The 19,748-nt window shown below is 46.8% G+C and overlaps 1 protein-coding gene across 1 annotated transcript in view; it reads left to right on the forward strand.

The window, feature by feature from the left end:
• The window catches only part of HNF4A (hepatocyte nuclear factor 4 alpha), a 33,815-nt gene that overhangs the window by 7,516 nt on the left and 6,551 nt on the right, over positions 1-19,748 (forward strand). The window contains exons 2-7 of the mRNA XM_024206961.1: positions 1,384-1,558; positions 4,721-4,815; positions 8,509-8,615; positions 12,789-12,944; positions 17,069-17,156; positions 18,156-18,311. Of these exons, the coding sequence (XP_024062729.1) occupies positions 1,384-1,558; positions 4,721-4,815; positions 8,509-8,615; positions 12,789-12,944; positions 17,069-17,156; positions 18,156-18,311 (777 nt within the window). The remainder of the gene's footprint in view (positions 1-1,383; positions 1,559-4,720; positions 4,816-8,508; positions 8,616-12,788; positions 12,945-17,068; positions 17,157-18,155; positions 18,312-19,748) is intronic.

The following is a 19,748-nucleotide window of genomic DNA, read 5'->3' on the forward strand; positions in this document are numbered from 1 at the left end:
GGTTGTCCTTCTTCCCAGATGGTGGCTTGGGGTGTAATGTTCTCAGAGACTCAAGGATGCCCAGATCTGTCTCCCAAGTTCTACACTCTCAGCCCTCTCTTTCTGGGCTGGAGTGCGGAACCCTTGCTCAAATGGGGGGAGCACTGACTCACACAAGTCAATGGGGCTCATCATGTGGGAAAGGGCTCCCTCACCTCAGTAAGGACAGCCCAATCTGTGTCTGACTGCGCTAGGGATCATCATGAAAGTGAACCGGCTGCGGCCTATCCTGACAACCCAGGTGTGGTGCCTGTTGAAAGGAAGAAGCATTTAGAGCAGTGGGCTGAGGCTGCATTTAAGGGAGTTTGTCCACACTGTCCACCAAGATGGTTGATGCCCTCAGAGACCTTTTGGATTAATTGCTGCTTCTGGATTGCCAGTTGGAAACAGTGGCCCATAAGGTATTTTTCCATCAACCGCTGGCCACGAGGCTCTCATGCAAACCTCACAATAACTATCCCTACGTTTGTCACCACACTCCTTTAATACATTCTACTTAGGGCTAGTCTGGGCTCTTTGAAGGCTAAAACTAGTGCAGAATGCAGCTGCCTCCCTATTAAATTGGGTGGCCTACACTGAGCACGACACCTCTGCTGCAAGCACTGCCCTGGCTAACTGTCTGCTTCCAGGGGCAATTCAAGGCGTTGTGGTCAGCACCGCAAAACAGCAACTGAAATGTGAAAATCCCCAATGAATATCGGCTCTGTGCAGTGCTAGCTGTGAGCTGTGTTGCCATGAAGTTTGAGGCTGTGTCTGGATTCCAGACTGTTTGAATGCTAATCACACTGTTTGTGTACCGTGATTTTCACCAGAGGCTCTCGATGCACTTTGCAAACATGAAGTATTTACTGTCCCCCTTAAACTGAGCCACTGGGTGGCCTGATTTTAAGGGGTACTGAGCACCCAATGCCCTAACTAAAATCCATGGGAGCTGTAAGTGTCCTGCTCCTTAGGAACTCAGGCCACTTATTTGGGTGCCTAACTTTAGGAATCCAAGTTGGAACATTTTGACCCTAGGGCCGGATTTTCCAAGGAGCTGAGCACCCCCAGCTCGGTACATCTGTAGCAAGATATTGAAGTACGTGCATGTGTGTGTGTGCGTGCATGCACAGGTACTGTAACTAGAAGTGCTGCTGCACCCCAAGGCTTGAAGAGGTTTCCATTAGCTACAGGGTTTACAGTCTGGTTCAATGGCTCTCAGCACCCCCATGATACAAATTGTTCCAGCATCCCTGTGTGTATGTGCATGCCAAAGGGTCCCCCTGGTTACCTCCTGCCTCCTTGGGTAAAGAGCAGCTTCTCTGACTCTTCATTGTCTCCTTCTCTTTGTCCTTCCCGACGTAGACACGTCTCCATCAGACGCAACAAACCTCAACGCCTCCAATAGCATTGGGATGAGCGCATTGTGCGCCATCTGCGGGGACCGTGCCACGGGGAAGCACTATGGGGCCTCCAGCTGTGATGGCTGCAAAGGCTTCTTCAGGAGGAGCGTCAGGAAGAACCACATGTACTCCTGCAGGTATGGACTGAGGGCACCAGGGCATCGTGCTGTGCGAGGCTCCAGCTGGAGCAGGGCATGTGCCATAGACAAGAGTGGGAACGAGTCTACCAGAAACTGCACTGAGAATCCCCCAATACTTGGGGTCACTATTCCCTGTTGTCTCCCTTTACCCCACATCTCACAGTACTGGCCTGTCCCTCCAGCTGAGGAGGGCTGGACACAGCTCCCAGCAGAGCTCCTCACCAGCCTCAAGCCAGGGGTCACCTGAGAGTAGCAGGGAATGATGGCCTCATTCTATGGGGCTAAGCACTTTCTCTGCAACACCCTCCCCCTGCTGGGCTGGGGAGAGAGGCTGAGAGGAGAGGTCATTGCAAAGCAAGATAGAATGTTTCCTACTGCCAGGGGCTGAGCACCTTGCCTCTGACGGGCAGACGTGGTGATGAACTCCCATCCCTCTGTGTGGGGCAGTGCAACAGGCCATTGGGATATTACTCCTGCATCAATCCCAGCAGAGTCTGGTCTGGGGTAAAATTTCCAAAAGCACCGAAATAATTGTAGAAGCCTAAGGCCTATTTTTAAAAGTGACTTAGGCACTCGGGTGGGGGGTGGGGTCCAGATTTTTAAAGGGACGTCGGCCTTGCTCAGCTGAGCAGAGCTACGCTTAACCTCTTGGCAGCCCGTTCCTGGTGGAATTTTCAGCCCGGAGTGAGGTAGCTCCACGCCGCCTAAGCTCCCTATGGAGTGCGTGGGGATAGTCAAGCACCTAAGAAAGCAGAAGTTGGCCAGCTGAGCAGGGAACTGCCTAACCAAGCCAGGAGTGAAATGCTGGAGAGAGGAGAGGGACTTAGGGGCCTCCGTGGTTGAGCTGCTGCACCTGGCTGATGGCCCAGAGATAAACACCTCCTTCTGCCTGGGAATCCCAGCTGTGAACCCTCTCCTGGAGTTATGCACCTAAGCCTAGATAGCCCATGGCCTAGCAGCCAGAACCACCTCTCTCTCTGGCTCCTGTTCACGTTCAATACCTCACTCACTCTCGCCCTACGTATATCTGTGACCCTGGCTGTCTTGTGTGCAGATGCTGAGCTTCCCCCACCATCTGCAGCCAGCCTTCCTGCTTCAGGGGGTATCAGGTATCAGGTCTTAGGCATACTCAGAGCATGTCTATGGGATGGGGCCCTACTGACAAGACAGGCATCCCCCCACCAAGTTTGAGAATCCTGCTTTGGGGCCTCTGGGGTTTCAGTTTGAGCTGGGGCTCTGAGCAGCTTGTTAGCTGTGGGGCAGCAGCAGCACTTAGGCTGTCTTGAAAATGCCAACAAGCAGAAATGTAGGCACCGTGGGGTTTAGGCGGCACCTGAACTGCAGCTTTGAAAATGTCAGTGGTGCCCCCGTGACGACCGTAGCACCTAAAACCCTTTACAAATCTGGCCCGTGGGTGCCTAAGTTTCACTGAAAGTCAATGAGGCCTCAAAGTCCCTTTTGAAAATGAGACTGAGGTGCTTTTGAAAATGGTATCCTAGATCTCGGGGAAGCCGGCTGGGCAGTGTGAATGCAGCACCTGAGGAGCAGAGAGGAGCCCCCGATGTGTGACAGAGGTGTAATTTGAAGTGTAGCTTGGAGCCTAGGGCTAAGCTTTTCAAAAATGGGCACCTAATGTTAGACTCCTGCATCCATACTAAGGGTACGTCTACACTACGAGATTAATTCGAATTTAGATAATTCGAATTTGGGAAACAGATTGTATAAATTCGATTGTGCGCGGCCACACTAAGCACATTAATTCGGTTTTTAACCACATTAATTCGGTGGTGTGCGGCCACACTACCCCATTAATTTTAACCACATTAATTCGGTGGTGTGCGGCCACACTACCCCTAATTCGAATTAACAAAATCGATTTTGGTGCTACTCCGCTCGTCGGGGTGGAGTACAGAAATCGATTTTAAGTGCCCTTTAATTCGAAGTAACTGGCTCCGTTGTGTGGACGGGTTAAGGATTAATTCGGATTAACGCAGCTAAATCCGAATTAAAGTCGTAGTGTAGACCAGGCCTTAGACACCTAAATAAGTGGCCTGATTTTCCAAAGTGCTGAGCATCCAGGAACTGCGACTGACTCCAGTGGTCACAGTGACACACTCAGTAGTTCGGAAAACAAGGCCACTTATTTAGGTGCCTAAACACGGACTTAGAAGGCTACCGCTAGGCACCTATCCTGGAAAATATTGGCTATGGGCTTTAATAGAACACAATGAAACCAGCACTCTCAAAAGCTAAACAACTGACATGCCGGGGGCCCTTTGTCCCTTGGGTCACCCTACACGCCATACTCACAGGTTTAGTAACCTGACGCGATCAGCCAGCTGAAAACTATATAGCGAGCATGAGAAGTGCCAATAAAATCTGTACTGCAAATGGCTATTGACATTGTGCTACACACTAGAGCCATAAACAAGGGAAACAAGGAAGTGTCATGGATCTGGATAGAGCAGTGGGGAAGGAAGAAGTTGCTTCGGTTCCGATCAGTGAAGCTTGGGGGTTATACTGGGAGATGGGTCTGTTTGAGCTTTAGTGCAGTGTTGTGTGGTGATAAAGAGCGGGAACCTGGGGGTCAGGATGCCTGGATTCTAAGCCTAGCTCTGGGAGGGACTGTGTTGTAGCGCAGTGATTCTCAACATATTCCATACCAGACCACCCATCCTCCAGGCTCTCCCTCCTATCTGGCTGTGTTCTACTGGGGACCCCCCACTCATTTAGCAGTATAGGGGGCAGGTTGGTTCTGACCCCCCTGTCACTTGTGTGTGACCCTGCTGGGGGTTGTAACCCCCATCTTGATCAACCCTTGTCTAGTGGTCAGAGAAAAGGGCTAGAAGTCAGGACTCCTGGCTCATATTCCCACCTCTGCCATTACCTTGCTCTGCAACCTGAGGCAAGTTTCTTGGCTCCCACAGAAATTAATGGGAGTTGTGTGTCCGAATTCCTAAATTTCCCTGCGCTGCCTTAGCTGCGATAATTCTTCCTCAGTTCCTGGGGGAATAGTAGGTTAATTGAGAGCCTCATATTAAAGCAGCCCTGTAAGGGCTCTGCTCTGGTTTTGTGTCTCAGAGCACAGGGCTCCTGGGGGTTGCTCTCTCCATAGGCTCTAGGCTGTTGCTGCTGCTCACCCCCCTTTCTCCTCCCCAGGTTTAACAGGCAGTGTGTTGTAGATAAGGACAAAAGAAACCAGTGTCGATACTGCAGGCTAAAGAAGTGCTTTCGAGCAGGGATGAAGAAAGAAGGTAAGTCACCGCGTGCTCTGTCTGTTCTAATGCCAGCCACTGGTTGGGTGTGACACCAATTACACAGCTGGTTTGGTTGCCTCTACCCTGCCAACCACAGACACCTACACACAACTTCACACAAATACATACCAATCCAATTATGTACACTTCCAGAGATTCGCCAAGATCCTAGAGACTCCCACCTGTGCACCAACATCTACTTACACTCACAGACACACAAAATATTTACAGGCAGGCACTCCCTCCCTCCCTCTGACACACACACCTACCTTGCACTTGCACATCCAGTGTAGCTGTATATACATGTATAGGACCCATATCGCTGAACCATTTAGAAAAGCTTCATAATGTTGGCAAAATCACCAAGGTTCAGAGCCCCAGTTAGTTTGGATACCGAGAAGATCGCCACATAATTAAGACCCTGAGTGCATGAATCACATCAGGTCTGATCAGTGTGAAATCAGCTGTCTCTCACTTTGTATCAATTATTTTTGAGGGGGTCGGGGTTGGCTGCAAGTTCTCTCCCCCTGGAGTATCTGATTAATCTGGAGTCCGGTGAGTAGTCACTGGGAATTGAGTAACCACCAGTGTGTCCCACAGGGCCCAGCAGACTTTTTGGCCTTTCCTCATTTGGCCTGTGCCCTAAACTAGAGGATAGGTTACCTAGTTGATTTCCAACTACTTAAGGCCTTCTCTGCAATGGAGAACTGTTTCAGTAGAACACTACAGAGCCTATACTGGCATAGCCACCTAGTGTAGACAGTGTACACCAACAAGAGGAGTTTTGTTGCTTGGGGGTGTGGTTTTTTTCACACCCCTGACTGACATATTTATGCCAATATAAGTTTTAAGTTTAAACCAAGCCTAAGGTGTGACTTTAAATCAATATAGTTATACTGCTCTAAATCCCTGTGTGGACACTCTTATTCCAGTATAAGGGCATCGTCTCTGGTTTAGCTTATGTCACTTGGGAAGCTAAACCAAAAAAGGGTACTTCTGTAGTGGAATAAAAGTATCCACAAAGGGAGTTATACTTGTATAGCTTTATAACCAGTAAAACTTTCCCGTGTAGACAAGACCTCAGTAGTGTTTTGTATCTGCTTCTTTCTGGGATGAGCCACTAGTCCTTGCTCTTTGGCATTGAACTTATTCTGCTGATGAGGGAACATGAGGGTCTCCATTTGGAGGAGACAGATATTTTTGTTTTTGAAAACACTGGCCAATAATTTTTTATGTCGTGGCAAAGTTCGAAAATTCTTGATCCTCCTGCCCCGAATAGGGATTGGTGCAAAGGGCTATTTTCAATAAAGAGCATTTCTGCTATATTTTTTATCCTGAGGAAGTGCTGGTGGCTTTTACATAAGGAACAAATAACCAGGGACATTTTACACACTGAGAGAAGTGCCTTTTCACAAGTTTACCAAAAAGCAAAACTGTATTCATTTTTGCTCAAAATTTTCATTAGTACCCAGAGAATTATCCACAGTGTGGGGCATACTGAGGGAGCCAGCAAAAGGCCCATGTACCACTTAACTCCCACTTAATCCCAAGCGGCGCATAGACCCCAGGCTGGCCTTCTGCACAGAGATCAATGTCGCTCTATACACAGGCAATGGCAACATGTCCACTCCAAAATGGTGCATTTCCACCTTTAAGAAAGACCCTGGTGGAAAGTGCTGATAATTCATCCCCAGTAAAATGTGTGAATGGTCATCAAAATATCCACTGTCAGGTGTGGCTACTCACCACAGCCTCGCTTCGCTCCACATGCTCCCTGCACAGCTATCTTTGGGGCCTCTGCAGTGTTTCCTGATGGGCCAGTCAGTGGTGTCACATCAGAGATGAATTTGGTTCTGCAAATGCACAACTTAAAACCCAAAGTTCTCCTGATTCCAGCCCATTGAATAAAGCGACCTCCCAGGATAACAGACACCTCAAGCTGCTGTAGCCAAAACACGGGCCCTTTGAGAACACCCTAACCCTGCCTTCCATGAGGAACATTTCTCCCCATACTAATAGGAGATAGGCATTGCTAAGGGCTTGCCTTAATTTTGCCTGGAGGACAGAGGAATCCTCTCTCTTTAGAGCCGACTCACCTTGTGCTCGAAGCTCTGCTTGTGTCTGTTAATATTCAATAGAAGTTACATTAGGTCCATGACCAGCTAATACTGAGCAAACATTTAGAAAACATCCTGGTGTGACTGAACCCGGGGCCCGGCCACTGATAATGAGCCGCGTAACCTTGAGAGCTATTTACAGCTGCTGACTGCAGGGCTTTTATTTCAGCCGAGCCTAGTTATTGCTTTTTATCAGACTGAATTATACATTCAGAAAATATAAATCCAGGGAGCCACCAGCGTCGTGCAGAGATTTTGGTGATACAGTGGATCGATAGCCTCTTCTAGCAAATTGCTCGGATGACTGTATCTCTTCCAGCGTGATTTGCCTAACACGGGTCACAATCAGTGCCTTTCAGCAGATACTGGAATTCACCTCTTCAGCATTATTGCTCCAACAGCAGCTGACACCCCTTAGACCTACAGCCTAAGCCCTTCAGAGGAACAAACCAACCAGGGAGATATATGAGAGAGAAACATACCTGTCACTGGGACTCTTCAGTCTCAGATATTCTGTGTCATACCTAACTGAGGGTACGTCTATACTTACCTCCGGGTCCGGCGGTAAGCAATCGATCTTCTGGGATTGATTTATCGCGTCTTGTCTAGACGCGATAAATCGATCCCGGATCGATCCCGGAAGTGCTCGCCATCGACGCCGGTACTCCTGCTCTGCGAGAGGAGTACGCGCAGTCGACGGGGGAGCCTGCCTGCCGCATCTGGACCCGCGGTAAGTTCGAACTAAGGTACTTCGACTTCAGCTACGTTATTCACGTAGCTGAAGTTGCGTATCTTAGTTCGAAGTGGGGGGTTAGTGTGGACCAGCCCTGAGAGCTTAGATACTCTGGCACTAGTTGCTGCAAGATGCACAGTAACTATTTGTAGTAACACCGTCATTGTTTCCTTTATCATTCTAGCATACAGCTGGTTCCCCAAAGCACTATTGTACATCTCTAAGCCGCATGAAGGCAAAGCCATATTGGCCACATTTTCAAAGGCTTCCGAAGTTATGTCCACAAAATACATTTGCACCCAGCTTTTATGTGTACAGAGTGAATAGCTGTGTGCATGACGGCCAGTTGTCACAAGCCAATGGGAGTGGGGGTTGTGAGTGTTAACGAGATATGTGGACATTTTTCATACATGGCTTAAGAGGTTCCTTTAAAAAACTGGCACTATAGCATGGGGCCAAGTGAAGACACCCATTTCTGCACTTGGGAGCAGATCCACTACCCATGAGTCACTGGGGGGCTTTCCATTGACCTCAATGAGCATTGGCTCAAGCACTTACACTCTAAAATAGCTCAGTACCAAGATGTTTTAGGCACCCAGGAGAGCCCAAATGTTGAATTATGCACTACATTTTGGTCACCAATGTTTGAAAATCAGGCTCCCTGTGCTTAAAACTTGATTCAGCCGCATCCTGGCCTGCCTCCCACACTGTGTAGCTGTGAAACCTTGGCTAAAGAAAGCTGAGGATTTAGTGTGTAAAGGTAACACCAATGGAGTGTGAGGGCATTTGGTAAACACATTCCTGACTGAGCTTTGGCTGAGCCAAAATACTTCCTTGCAGCTGTACAAAACGAACGTGATCGAATCAGCACCCGGCGATCCAGTTATGAAGACAGCAGCTTGCCTTCCATCAACGTCTTACTGCAGGCAGAAGTCCTTGCACAACAGGTACGTCTTCTTTCCTGTTAGCCTACTGCTAAAGCATCAGGTGCAAAGTGTTCAGCAGAGCCAGGTGAATAATCCATCACTGATTCTAGGGTTACCACCTGGGGCGGGGTGGGGGGTTGTTACTTATCTGCAGACTGAACACCATTTTTCTCAAATGTGGTTGTTACTTGAAACCATCCGTGGTATAATTGTTGGTCTGGAGCTGCTCTGTGAACAGGTTGCTGCAAGTACTTGACATTTCAGCTATTTTGACTGGACACAAAAGGCCACATCCTCAGCTGATGGAAGGTGGTGAAGCTTCACTGAAGTCAATGGAGCCATGCTGACTCACACTTAATAAGATTAATAGGCAGCAGATTTAAAATAAATAAAAGGAAGCATTTCACCAAGGCACCGTCAACCTGTGGAACTCATTGCCAGGGGATATTGTGCAAGCCAAAAGTATAACTGGGTTCAAAAAAACAATTCAAGAAGTTCATGGAGGATAGGTCCATCAGTGGCTATTAGTCAAGATTGTCAGGGATGCAACCCCATGCTCAAGTGTCCATAAACCTCCAACTGTGAGAAGCTAGAACTGGACAAAAGGGGAAGGATCATTCAAAATTGCCCTATTCTATTCATGCCCTCTGAAGTATCTGGCCACTGTCAGACACAGGATACTGGGTTAGATGGTCTGATGGGTTAGATGATACTGGGTTAGATGGACCCAATATGGCCATTCAAGAAGTTCTTACACCATCTGGCCCATAGGTCATACGGTATGTTTCTATTCCCCGTTTAGACAAGAATAAATCTTGGAATCGGGCTTCCGGTGCAAATACTTGTGATTATGAATTCAAGGTTTGCTTTATGCAAATATTTTCGCCAACGTTTGCTTAAAATTCTCTGTTTCTGTAAACATTCCTGCCAGGACACTCATTTGCTAGAATATTCACAGAAAGGGGCCCAGGAAGAGGAAGCAAATTTGTTTAAGAATTTGAATAAATAGCCATAGGCTTAAAAAATTGACTTTGTCTGGGATGAACTGAGACCCAGAATTCCAAGAAAGGCAAACACTAGGGATGTTCCTATCAGGCCTCCAGGTCAGAAAGCATTTCACACAATCTCCTCGCCATCCGACAACCTGAATCTAAAGCACTGGCAATATCCAACTGTGCAGCCTTAAATCCGGTGACATAATGCAAGGAAGTCATTCAAACCATTACCACTGCAATGCAAGGAAGGTCATCTTACAAGACCATGCATCACCCAGCCCATCTCAGACTTGTTCGCCTTAAACACACTCCCTGCCCTTTCTGCTCTGCCAATGATGCCAACCTCAATCCATCCAGGATCTTTATCTCCTTTGATAGCCATCACCATGTCTTGTGCCATGTTGCTGCTTATTCTTGGAATGATCTTCCCAAATCTCCAAGCCAAACCACCTCCCTCACCTCATTCAAATCTCTCCTAAGAAGGGCCGGAGGGAGAATAGGTAAGAAAAGAGAAAGGGGGAAATTAACAGAAGCATTAAGGCATTTCCAAGCACAACAGGGTGACAATTTTTGTCCAAAATTTTTTTTTGCTGATAAATGCAGATTTGGGTTGACTGAAATATTTCATACATTTGTGTCAAATTTGCCATACGGTTTCAGGCAAACCAACAAACAAAAACAACCCCGCCAAAACAAAACCAAAAAATTGTGAAAAAATTGAAATTGTATTTCAATTTTTTTAATTTGAAATGACTTTTTGTTTTGAAATTTATTTCAATTTCATTTAAAACACATATAAAAACTTTGTAAAAGCTTGAAAATGAACAAAATGTTTAATTTGACCGGAAACTATTTTTTTCCTTACTTTTTGGTTTACCAAAAAATTTGAAAACTTTTCGTTTCAGGTCAGTTTGAAACAATGTTTTGTTTTGTTTCTCGGAACGGCCAGCAAACCGGAAAATCACATTATTTACACAGCTCCATGTCCAAGCTCTAGGGCTTGATCCTGAGAAGTGCTGAGCATTCCTGGCTTCAAAATCCATGAGGGCATTCAGGAGCCCAAAGGAGTGCTCAGCAGCCTACAGGATCAAGGCCCTAGTGAGTAACCACGTGATCTTTTAATTGTCCCCCTTGTCCTTCCTTTCCCCTTCCCCCACCTCCTGTCTGGTGATACTCTCGGTGATGTATTGGGTAGAATGTCTGGCCAAGATTTTCTAAAGTCACTAGTAATTTGGGGTGTCTCTGTCTCAGCTTCCGGGTGCCCAACGGGAGACGATTTTCAGAGTCGGGTGCCATATTGATTTTTCTCAGCATAAATCCAATGCTCCCCAGATTACGAGTCATTTCTGAAAATCTTGGCCCACGTCTTAGCTCATTCTGGGAGGCTCCTAGCACATTTATGGGCGCTGTAAAGATAACATCGCACTCTGCTGCAAGGTGATATAAGGGTCCTCTGGCCACGAGGCTTGCACGGGAAGAGCATTTTACAATTGAGACTGGATGTTCTGAAGCAGCATGATCCTTTGTTGAGTCAGGTCTGCCGATAAAGCCAGCAGCCCCAAAGAAACTCATTGAGACTGCTCCATTCCAGCAGAGCACATACAGACGCATTAAACACTGGGGACTCTAGCATGCTAATCGGTAACTTATATATGCCTGGCTAATTAGAACAAGATACTGCTGAGGAGCCGCTTTCTCTGGGATCTCAGGTCACTCACCCAGAGGTCTGTGTTTATTTGCTAAGCCTTCCGGGCGCCCTGATTAGGGTAATACATGGTGAGATTTTTACAATCTTATTTATTCAATAACAGCTCTAGAGCTGGAGAGGTTCCAAGAAATGCAACCTGGAAAAAACGCTGGTGCCTTTCAAACCAGTGAGGCCGTGAAAGAGGGAGCCAGGTCTGGGTGAAAGTGCTGGGATGCACAGGACAGGAAGCACTGATGCTGTACGGGATTCCAGAGGGCAGAAGGAAGAGAGTGGTGGGTCTGGTTAATCACTCACAAAGTCATAAGGAAAAACTGGTGATTAAAGCCAGATTTTGAATGCAACTGTGCATGCAACATATGCACGCACTTGTGCATCTGATTGGCATGGAAGTTTGCTGCACCTTTGCATGAAAATGGGGTCCCTGCACGTGAAGACGTGCCAGATCAGTCATTTGCAAGTGAAATGGCACCATTTGCCTTTGCAATCATAGTAATTCTGCATGCAAATTGGACGCACAGTGTATTTTCGTGGGCATGTTTGCACATGTACAGCTTGGCAAAATGTTTCTGACTTTAAACTAGGGCTTCAGCATTTCAAATGGGGATTTTAAATTTAAATGTTCTGGTTCTGATCTCACTTAAGCCAGCTTTATGGCTGGGTAACTGACCTCAGTGGAGCGACTCATGATTTATTTCAGCATGAGTGAGAGGAGAATCAGGCACTATATTCAATATATTATGAAAAAAGCCCAGCAAAGGCAGTGATGGCTCCGTTTGATTGGGAGCAGGGTATGGCTGGCATGGCAGGTAGGGTAGTTCTCTGATCCCTCGCTGGTGGGGAGAAGTCTTTTCTCTAGCACCGGCACTAGCCTTGATGAGCCTCCGCTGAAGGGAAACTGGGTTTATATCAGTGCCCGTAGTACAGAAAGAAGGAATGATAGACTTGTCTGTGGGCCACATTGGGCTCTGGTGTAAACCCACTGAAACCTGACTTACTCAATGGGAGGAAGAATTCTTGACACTGGACGTGTTTCTCACATGCTTTACAGACCGCTCAAGTCTGGTCAGGGAACGACACATTGATAATGGGGATATCTAGGCTTTCCCTCTGTTTTTCATTCCCTTCCTCCTGTGATAAAGAAAGAAAGCAAATCTAGATCCAACTCCCAAGTTTCTGGGGGGCATATGTACTGATCCAGGCTCCCCATTCAGGCCTAGCTTAGAGATAGCTCAGTTGCTAGTACGGAGCATCATTCCTGACGTCTCAGCTATACAGAGGAAAAAGCTCCTGACTCCATTGATCTCTGCCTGCCTTTTAATCTGTTCTTTGATTAATCTCTGTAGAGCCACAAACCTACATGGTAGATCAGAGAAGGCAGAAATGCTGCCCCCACCTTTCATGGGTCTTCCCAGCTTCTGGGACTTTCATATCTCTGGCTCTTCCAGCTCTGAAATATGAAGATCCTACATGGGTCCCTTCTCATCCTTGCAGATATCATCGCCAATTTCTGTGATCAACGGAGACATCCGAGGGAAGAAGATTGCGAACATAACAGACGTGTGTGAATCCATGAAGCAGCAGTTGCTGGTGCTGGTGGAGTGGGCCAAGTACATCCCGGCCTTCTGTGAGCTTCCCTTAGATGATCAGGTAAGTGCTGCCGTTTGACCTCCCCTGGCTCTTTCCAGTGGAGGGTAATCTGTGGCCAAGAGGAATGGCCCGATCTGCAAAGAAGTTGCACATTGTTTACTCAATTATCATGACTGCACAAGCAGATCAGATAACTGCACGCATACAATACTAGCACTGGCTCTTTGCATGTGCAGTTAAGCAGACTGTTTGCACAATCGCTGTAACAATGTGCTCAGCTAGACGCATAATCGTGCACACATTTTGCAAGCAAAATTTTGCATGGGCAGATGGTTGGTGAATCATTGGTTAATGCTACTGCAGCACTTTGAAAACCTAAAGCACTATACAAATGCTTAGGATAATTAGACTGATTAGGTACAGCATATTGGCTTAACATTTGAAGGCCTTTCTGTTGCCTAACATTAAAAAAATCTATCATTTAATTCATTCACTGGGCCTGTGGTTTCATGGTGTCAGTGGTAACTGTTATTAATAGTGATTTATAAATTATAATAAAAACGTGTCTAAAATCCCAAACCAACAGCAGCATCTCTGCAGACTGAAAAGTTGCAAATATATTTGTATTTAAAGCAAGATATTAAAGTAATTTACTTACCAAGACCAGCATAGAGTGCTCCGCATTCCCCTTGTAAGAACTGAACCATAAGACCTAAGGGTATGTCTACACTGCCGGCAGAGTGTGATTTCAGACATACCCTCGCCAGCTTTAATCTAGCTAGCTCAGGTCTGTGGCAGCCTGGGCTTCAGCCAGGCTGGCCACCCAAGTAAGAACCCAGGGTCCCAGGCAGGCTTGCATACCGCTACAGTCCCCACACTAGCTAGACTGAAGCTATTTTGGCATGTCTACACAAGCTGCAATCATACTTTAGACATGCCCTAAAGCAGCCTCAGTGGCACAAGGAAATGCTCAGTGTTAAGGGCTACATTTCAAAGTTGCGGGCAACTGATGGAAGTGGTGAAAATGCACAAATATCCATGGATAGGTGGTACTCTTGCTCAAAATACACACACATAAAAGTGGGGGTGTGCAGGGAAAACTAGTGAGAGTCCATTTCTGCGGAGGGCTCACAGTGCCTGTGGTGGGGCAGGAGGATGTTTCCAAGTTAATTGTTTTTTTGTTCACAAACTTTAAAAGGGTCCTTTTCATCCAGGATCAGGGAGCAGTCCAATGACCTCCGGATCAGGGGGTGGTTTTTACCGAATCAAAAGATTAGGATATTTAGAAAGTGAGAGTGCCCAGCTAGTCAAGAAAACCCACAGTCATCTCACAGTGCAGATCACTGGGAAGTCTGCTTATTTTACAGCCTTTAGGAATGCTCCCATTTCTGTGTATATGGGTGGTAGCTTTGAATTATTTACAGTGATAAACAGCATGCTAAATTCCTAAAGCAAATACAATTAGAAATCACAGAATACAAAATGGTGTCCAATGGCAAATTATATTTACCTAGCAAACAAGCTGCAGCATATAGAGGGCTAGATGCAGCTACTGTTCTATCAAGTCTTTCACTGCCACTTGGAATGGATGCTGTAAAACCCAGTTAATGCTTTGTAGGATCTATAGCAGTTTGCACATGGAACGTCCTCACCAAGTGTCTTTGGCTCAGTCATGGGAATATTTTAGAAGGGAAATAACCAAGGAGCAGATTGCCTGACCCCTGTGTTCACACTGAAGAGAGGTTTTTCACATGCCCCCTGCCCCAATGTGACTCCTGGTCTGAGTAACTGCTCGTCAGTGTGAGTAAGGGGCTCACAGTCTGGCCCAATATGTCAGGGAAGAATCCAGGAGGAAAACATTAGATATTCTGTTCTGAAATGCACATTAAAAAAACCCAAACAATTAGACCCACATTTTCAAAGGAAGATGAACCACATGACAGTGTGGGAGCCACAACTAGAAAAACATGGCAGCAAAAATGTGTGCTGAGCTGGCTGCATGGTAGACACTAGAGAAGTTTTCCATCAGAAAATGCAGTTTCATGGAAATCAAAATGTATTGTGGGAATGTCAGTTTCAGTGAAACTTTCCACAGGAAGATGTCAAAACAAATTAACGTTGAAACACTTTATTCTGATAAGGTAAAATACTTCATTTCAGCTTTCTCATTTTGTTTAATTTTGTTTAGACTTTTATATTTGATTAAAATATTAATATTATATTGGTATATGTTATATTTAATATTTTAATCGAATATAAAGTCAAAATGAATCAACATTATGGAAATTCTGGTTTTGACCAGCCCCAGTACACACTGTAGTTACACAACAAACAGGGCGACTGCACACATCTGGCCATCTGCACATGCACTTCACATTGTGTTGCACAAATGAGGGTTTCACAACACCTTGAAGCATTCATCCTTTTTGCAGAAGTCCCTGTTCTATTTATTTGCATAATACCTTTGTCCCCTCAAGTGTCAGCATCTTTTCTAATCAGAGCTTTGTTCTAGCCCATTTGCATTCTCTTGAAACTTATGGTAGAGTGAGGAGAGTGAGGCTTCCCTTGGCTTCATCTGATGCTGAAAGATAACACCCAGGAAAACTGTGATATGTTCCTGCTCCTTGCTTCATTCTCCTTTTCACCCTCTGTTTGTTCAACACATAGAGGCTGGACCATCCCTATCAGGACACGCTTTTCCGAGTCTCTCCATTAATGTTTAATAGTTGTTTTCTTCGGCCAAAATCCCTGGCTGGCTATTAAGAAGCAGCTGGGCCACATTGTCCAATAGTTAACCTTTGTTTCTACAAAAGCTTTGAAATTGTTAACAGAAGTGGGGCAAAAGATCCGGGACATTCTCAGGAACCACTGAGGGGTGCAACATGAAGAACGTCAATTATTAACGTTAGGGCAGAAAAACATCTCTTTGCCTTCATTGGTCTAAACTGTCCATTGCCAATGGGGGAGCAAATGACCAGAAGATGACCCCACCTGCTGGTGGAACATAGCACGTGGCATGGTGACCCCACCCGCTGGTGGGACATAGCACGTGGCATGGTGACCCCATCCACTGGTGGGACATAGCACGTGGCATGGTGACCCCACCCGCTGGTGGGATGTAGTGCGTGACACGGTGACTCCAATCTTGGTGGGATGTAAGGCATGAGATGGTGACCCCACTCCTGGTGGGACAAAGGGGGGACATGGAAATGATCCTACTTATTGTCATGATGTAGAATGTGAAATGGAAACCGCCCTCTCCCCTGGTATGAATGCATTATGCAGGAGTGACCCTGCTCCCCCAGCTCTCCAGCATGGCACGTATCATGCAGAAGTGACTCTGCCCCTCTGGTGTGAGTGTCCAATGCTATTCCAGTCAATGTGATATTATTGGTGTGACAAGTTCTGTGAGGATTGCCAAAGTGTGAGAAAAAGACAGACCGCTCAGGTATCTGTCAGAGGCAGGAAGCCCCCCACCAGGCTGGGTTGCAGAGTCTCTGGGGTTTGATCCCTGCTTGTCACAACTATCCGTTCCTGAGCCAGTGGCTGGCTGCTCTGTGGGGTGATGCCATCTCTGTCTTTTCTCCCAGGGTCAGTCACAGTTTCTCCTAATCACTTTTTGATAAGACGTCTTTTATGGATCCTGAGAACCTTCTTGCCCTTCCTTATACTTGGGACACTGGAGCAGGATGAGTGTCTCTCTGCTGCCATGCTGGGTGCACAGTTGCTTCTCAGACTGGGCTTTGTACCTCCCGATTTCCACTTCTTGTGTGTGGTCAGCAGTTGTGAGTCTGCCTTAGTGTTGCACATGCCAGTGCAGTGAGGTGGGCGAGAATTCTGTGCAGGGATCTGGACCAGTCCAGCTTGCTGCTCGCTTTGATTTGTCCTTCCCAGTGACTCGTCATTGGATGTTTCAGGTGCTGGGCTAGTATCTTGAGCATCTTTTGGTTTAGATTGTTGGCTCCCTGGCCAAAGGGTTGGAGGTGCTGCACCTGAGGAGTGGTGAGATGTAGGAGTACATTGTGTTTGATCTCCCACATATAACCAGAGCGAGGACCCCACTCCTCTGCCCTGACATGCGCAATGCAGGAGTGGGCACTTCCTCTACATTCTACTTATGTGGAATCAAAGCACTTGCCCCCCCTTCTCCCAGTCACCCAGGTAATACATCTCTGTCCTTGCAGGTGGCATTGCTGAGGGCACACGCAGGAGAACACCTGCTCCTGGGAGCTGCCAAGAGGTCCATGGTGTTCAAAGACATCTTGCTATTAGGTAAACCACTTCTCCTCTATGCCAGGATGCTGCTGCTTCCTCTAGTAAAGCAGATACACTCACACGGGAGCATCCTCTTTATGGATTTGAAGGGGATGGGCATTTTATTTTGTCCTGTGTCATTTTTGCTGAATGGCGCGTTGGGTCGGAATTCTCGTGTATCCAGGGAACCCAGCACCGCCCTGGGGTTTGGTTGGTGCTTCAGATCTAAGGGCTTGGTTCACATTTCCACCATAAAGCTCCATTACAGTGCTCCAGCAGGGTAGAGGGGCCTACAGGTCATTGACCCCCCCCCCCCCCCATTAAGACCCCATCACACTGCCAGAGAGGTGAAAAGAGGCCTTAGTGTAAGTGAGAAGCAAAGCCTCCATCTTCATTCAGCTTTTCCTTCTTGCAATGATCTTCCTTTGCCCAGTAATAGAGTGAGAAGAGGCTGCTTGGGTAACATAGGTCAGCATTTATGGCCAGCACATCCCTTCTGCTACAGGAGAGGAAGGCAGTGGATGTATATAGAGATAGGCCCATTTGCTGCTCAGGGATGGGTGGAAGAGGAAATTTCACTTGTCCTAGGTGGGTTTAGTCCTGTTCTGAGATAGAAAAAAGCCCAGTTGCTAAAGCACAGGACTGTTGTGCTCATTAGGAAACCACTAGCATGTTGCAACGTCCTGTCCCAGAGTAATGATACCCGTCCCATGCATGGCCCACCCACGGGGAGCAGCTCTGTGATGTCCTTGAAGTCTACAAAAGATCCTGGGTGCTTGTTGATTCAGGAGGCCAGAGTGATGTGTCCCCACTTACACTCACACCCACATACCACACGTAATTCCAGCTTTGGTCATGTGAGGTGAGGAGTGAATGTGTGAAGCCCTGGTCAGCATTGTAAGTCTTGGTGGATGTAATAAAGTCTGAGGCGCTCAGGTGCCTCCTTGTTGCTGGTTTAATCACGAGCAGCAGAGAAGGCTGGTGATATAGTGATATAGTTCTATTGCGTTCCTAAAGGAAATGACCACATAATCCCACGGAACTGCCCTGAGCTGGTGGAGGTGATTCGTGTGGCCATCCGAATCCTCGATGAGCTGGTCCTGCCATTCCAGGAGCTGCAGATTGATGACAATGAATATGCCTGCTTGAAAGCCATCATCTTTTTTGACCCAGGTAGGCCCAAACCTTCAACAATTAATCATCAAAAAAGATCTCCTCTTACAAAACCCAGACTAGCAACCACACAAAAGCTTCGCCCCGCTTTCATGCTAGCCAGTGCCCCAGCAATTTGGTGGGATGTACCTGGTTTTCTCAAGGTGGTTTCCTCAGTGCTTTCAGAGCCCTTTCAGGTCCCCAAATCCCTTCTGGGACCCTGTGTCTCTTTGCAGGGTGCTGGCATTTGGATACAGCGAGATAGTGCTGGGCCTATTATGACAGAGGAATTTGATCCCCTGGAATAGAGTTAAAAAGGCAGCAGCCCTGGCGGGCAAGACAATGGGATTGTTACTAGCAGAGCTTGGAGTCCTGGGAAGGTGCTGGTTCCACAGTGTTCCTGTGGGATCAATGGCCAGACTTCATGCTCATGTACCACAGCAATCCCAATGGAACTGGGGCAGAGCTAATGTTATCCCCCACCTGGACCCCACGTGTCAGGGTCGGGGAGCGAGGCGGTGGGGGCCTGGGAATGCAGTGGGATTCCTGAGGAATTCTGAAAGGGCAGGACTATGGATCCATGGCAAGGCAATGGCTGAACCATCAGTTTAGGAGACAAATTCTCACAGTCAAGCTGGACGGGTATATCAAGTGGGGTCCCGCAGGGATCAGTTCTGGGTGTGGTTCTGTTCAATATCTTCATCAATGATTTAGATAATGGCATAGAGAGTACACTTATAAAGTTTGCGGATGATACCAAGCTGGGAGGGGTTGCAAAAGCTTTGGAGGATAGGATTATAATTCAAAATGATCTGGACAAACTGGAGAAATGGTCTGAAGTAACTAGGATGAAATTAAATAAGGACAAATGCAAAGTTCTCCATGTAGGAAGGAACAATCAGTTTCACCCATACAAAAGGGGAAATGACTGCTTAGAAAGGAATACTGCAGAAAGTGATCTGGGGATCATAGTGGATCACAAGCTAAATATGAATTAACAGTGTAACTGGAGTATTGTCTCCAATTCTGGGTGCCACATTTCAGGAAAGATGTGGACAGATTGGAGAAAGTTCAGAGAAGAGCAACAAAAATGATTAAAGATCTAGAAAACATGACCTATGAGGGAAGATTGAAAAAATTGGGTTTGTTTAGTCTGGAGAAGAGAAGACTGAGGGGGGATGTGATAATGGTTTTCAAGTACATAAATGGTTGTTACAAGGAGGAGAGAAAAAAATTGTTCTCCTTAATCTCTGAGGATAGGACAAGAAGCAATGGGCTTAAATTGCAGCAAAGGAGGTTTAGGTTGGACATTAGGAAAAACTTCCTAACTGTCAGGGTGGTTAAGCACTGGAATAAATTGCCTAGGGAGGTTGTGGAATCTCCATCATTGGAGATTTTTAAGAGCAGGTTAGACACACCTCTCAGGGATGGTCTAGATAATACTTAGTCCTGCCATGA

The sequence above is a fragment of the Terrapene carolina genome, unplaced genomic scaffold (genome assembly GCF_002925995.2).
Source record: "Terrapene carolina triunguis isolate 2854851 unplaced genomic scaffold, T_m_triunguis-2.0 Scaffold130, whole genome shotgun sequence".
In the NCBI taxonomy this organism is placed as follows: domain Eukaryota; kingdom Metazoa; phylum Chordata; order Testudines; family Emydidae; genus Terrapene; species Terrapene triunguis.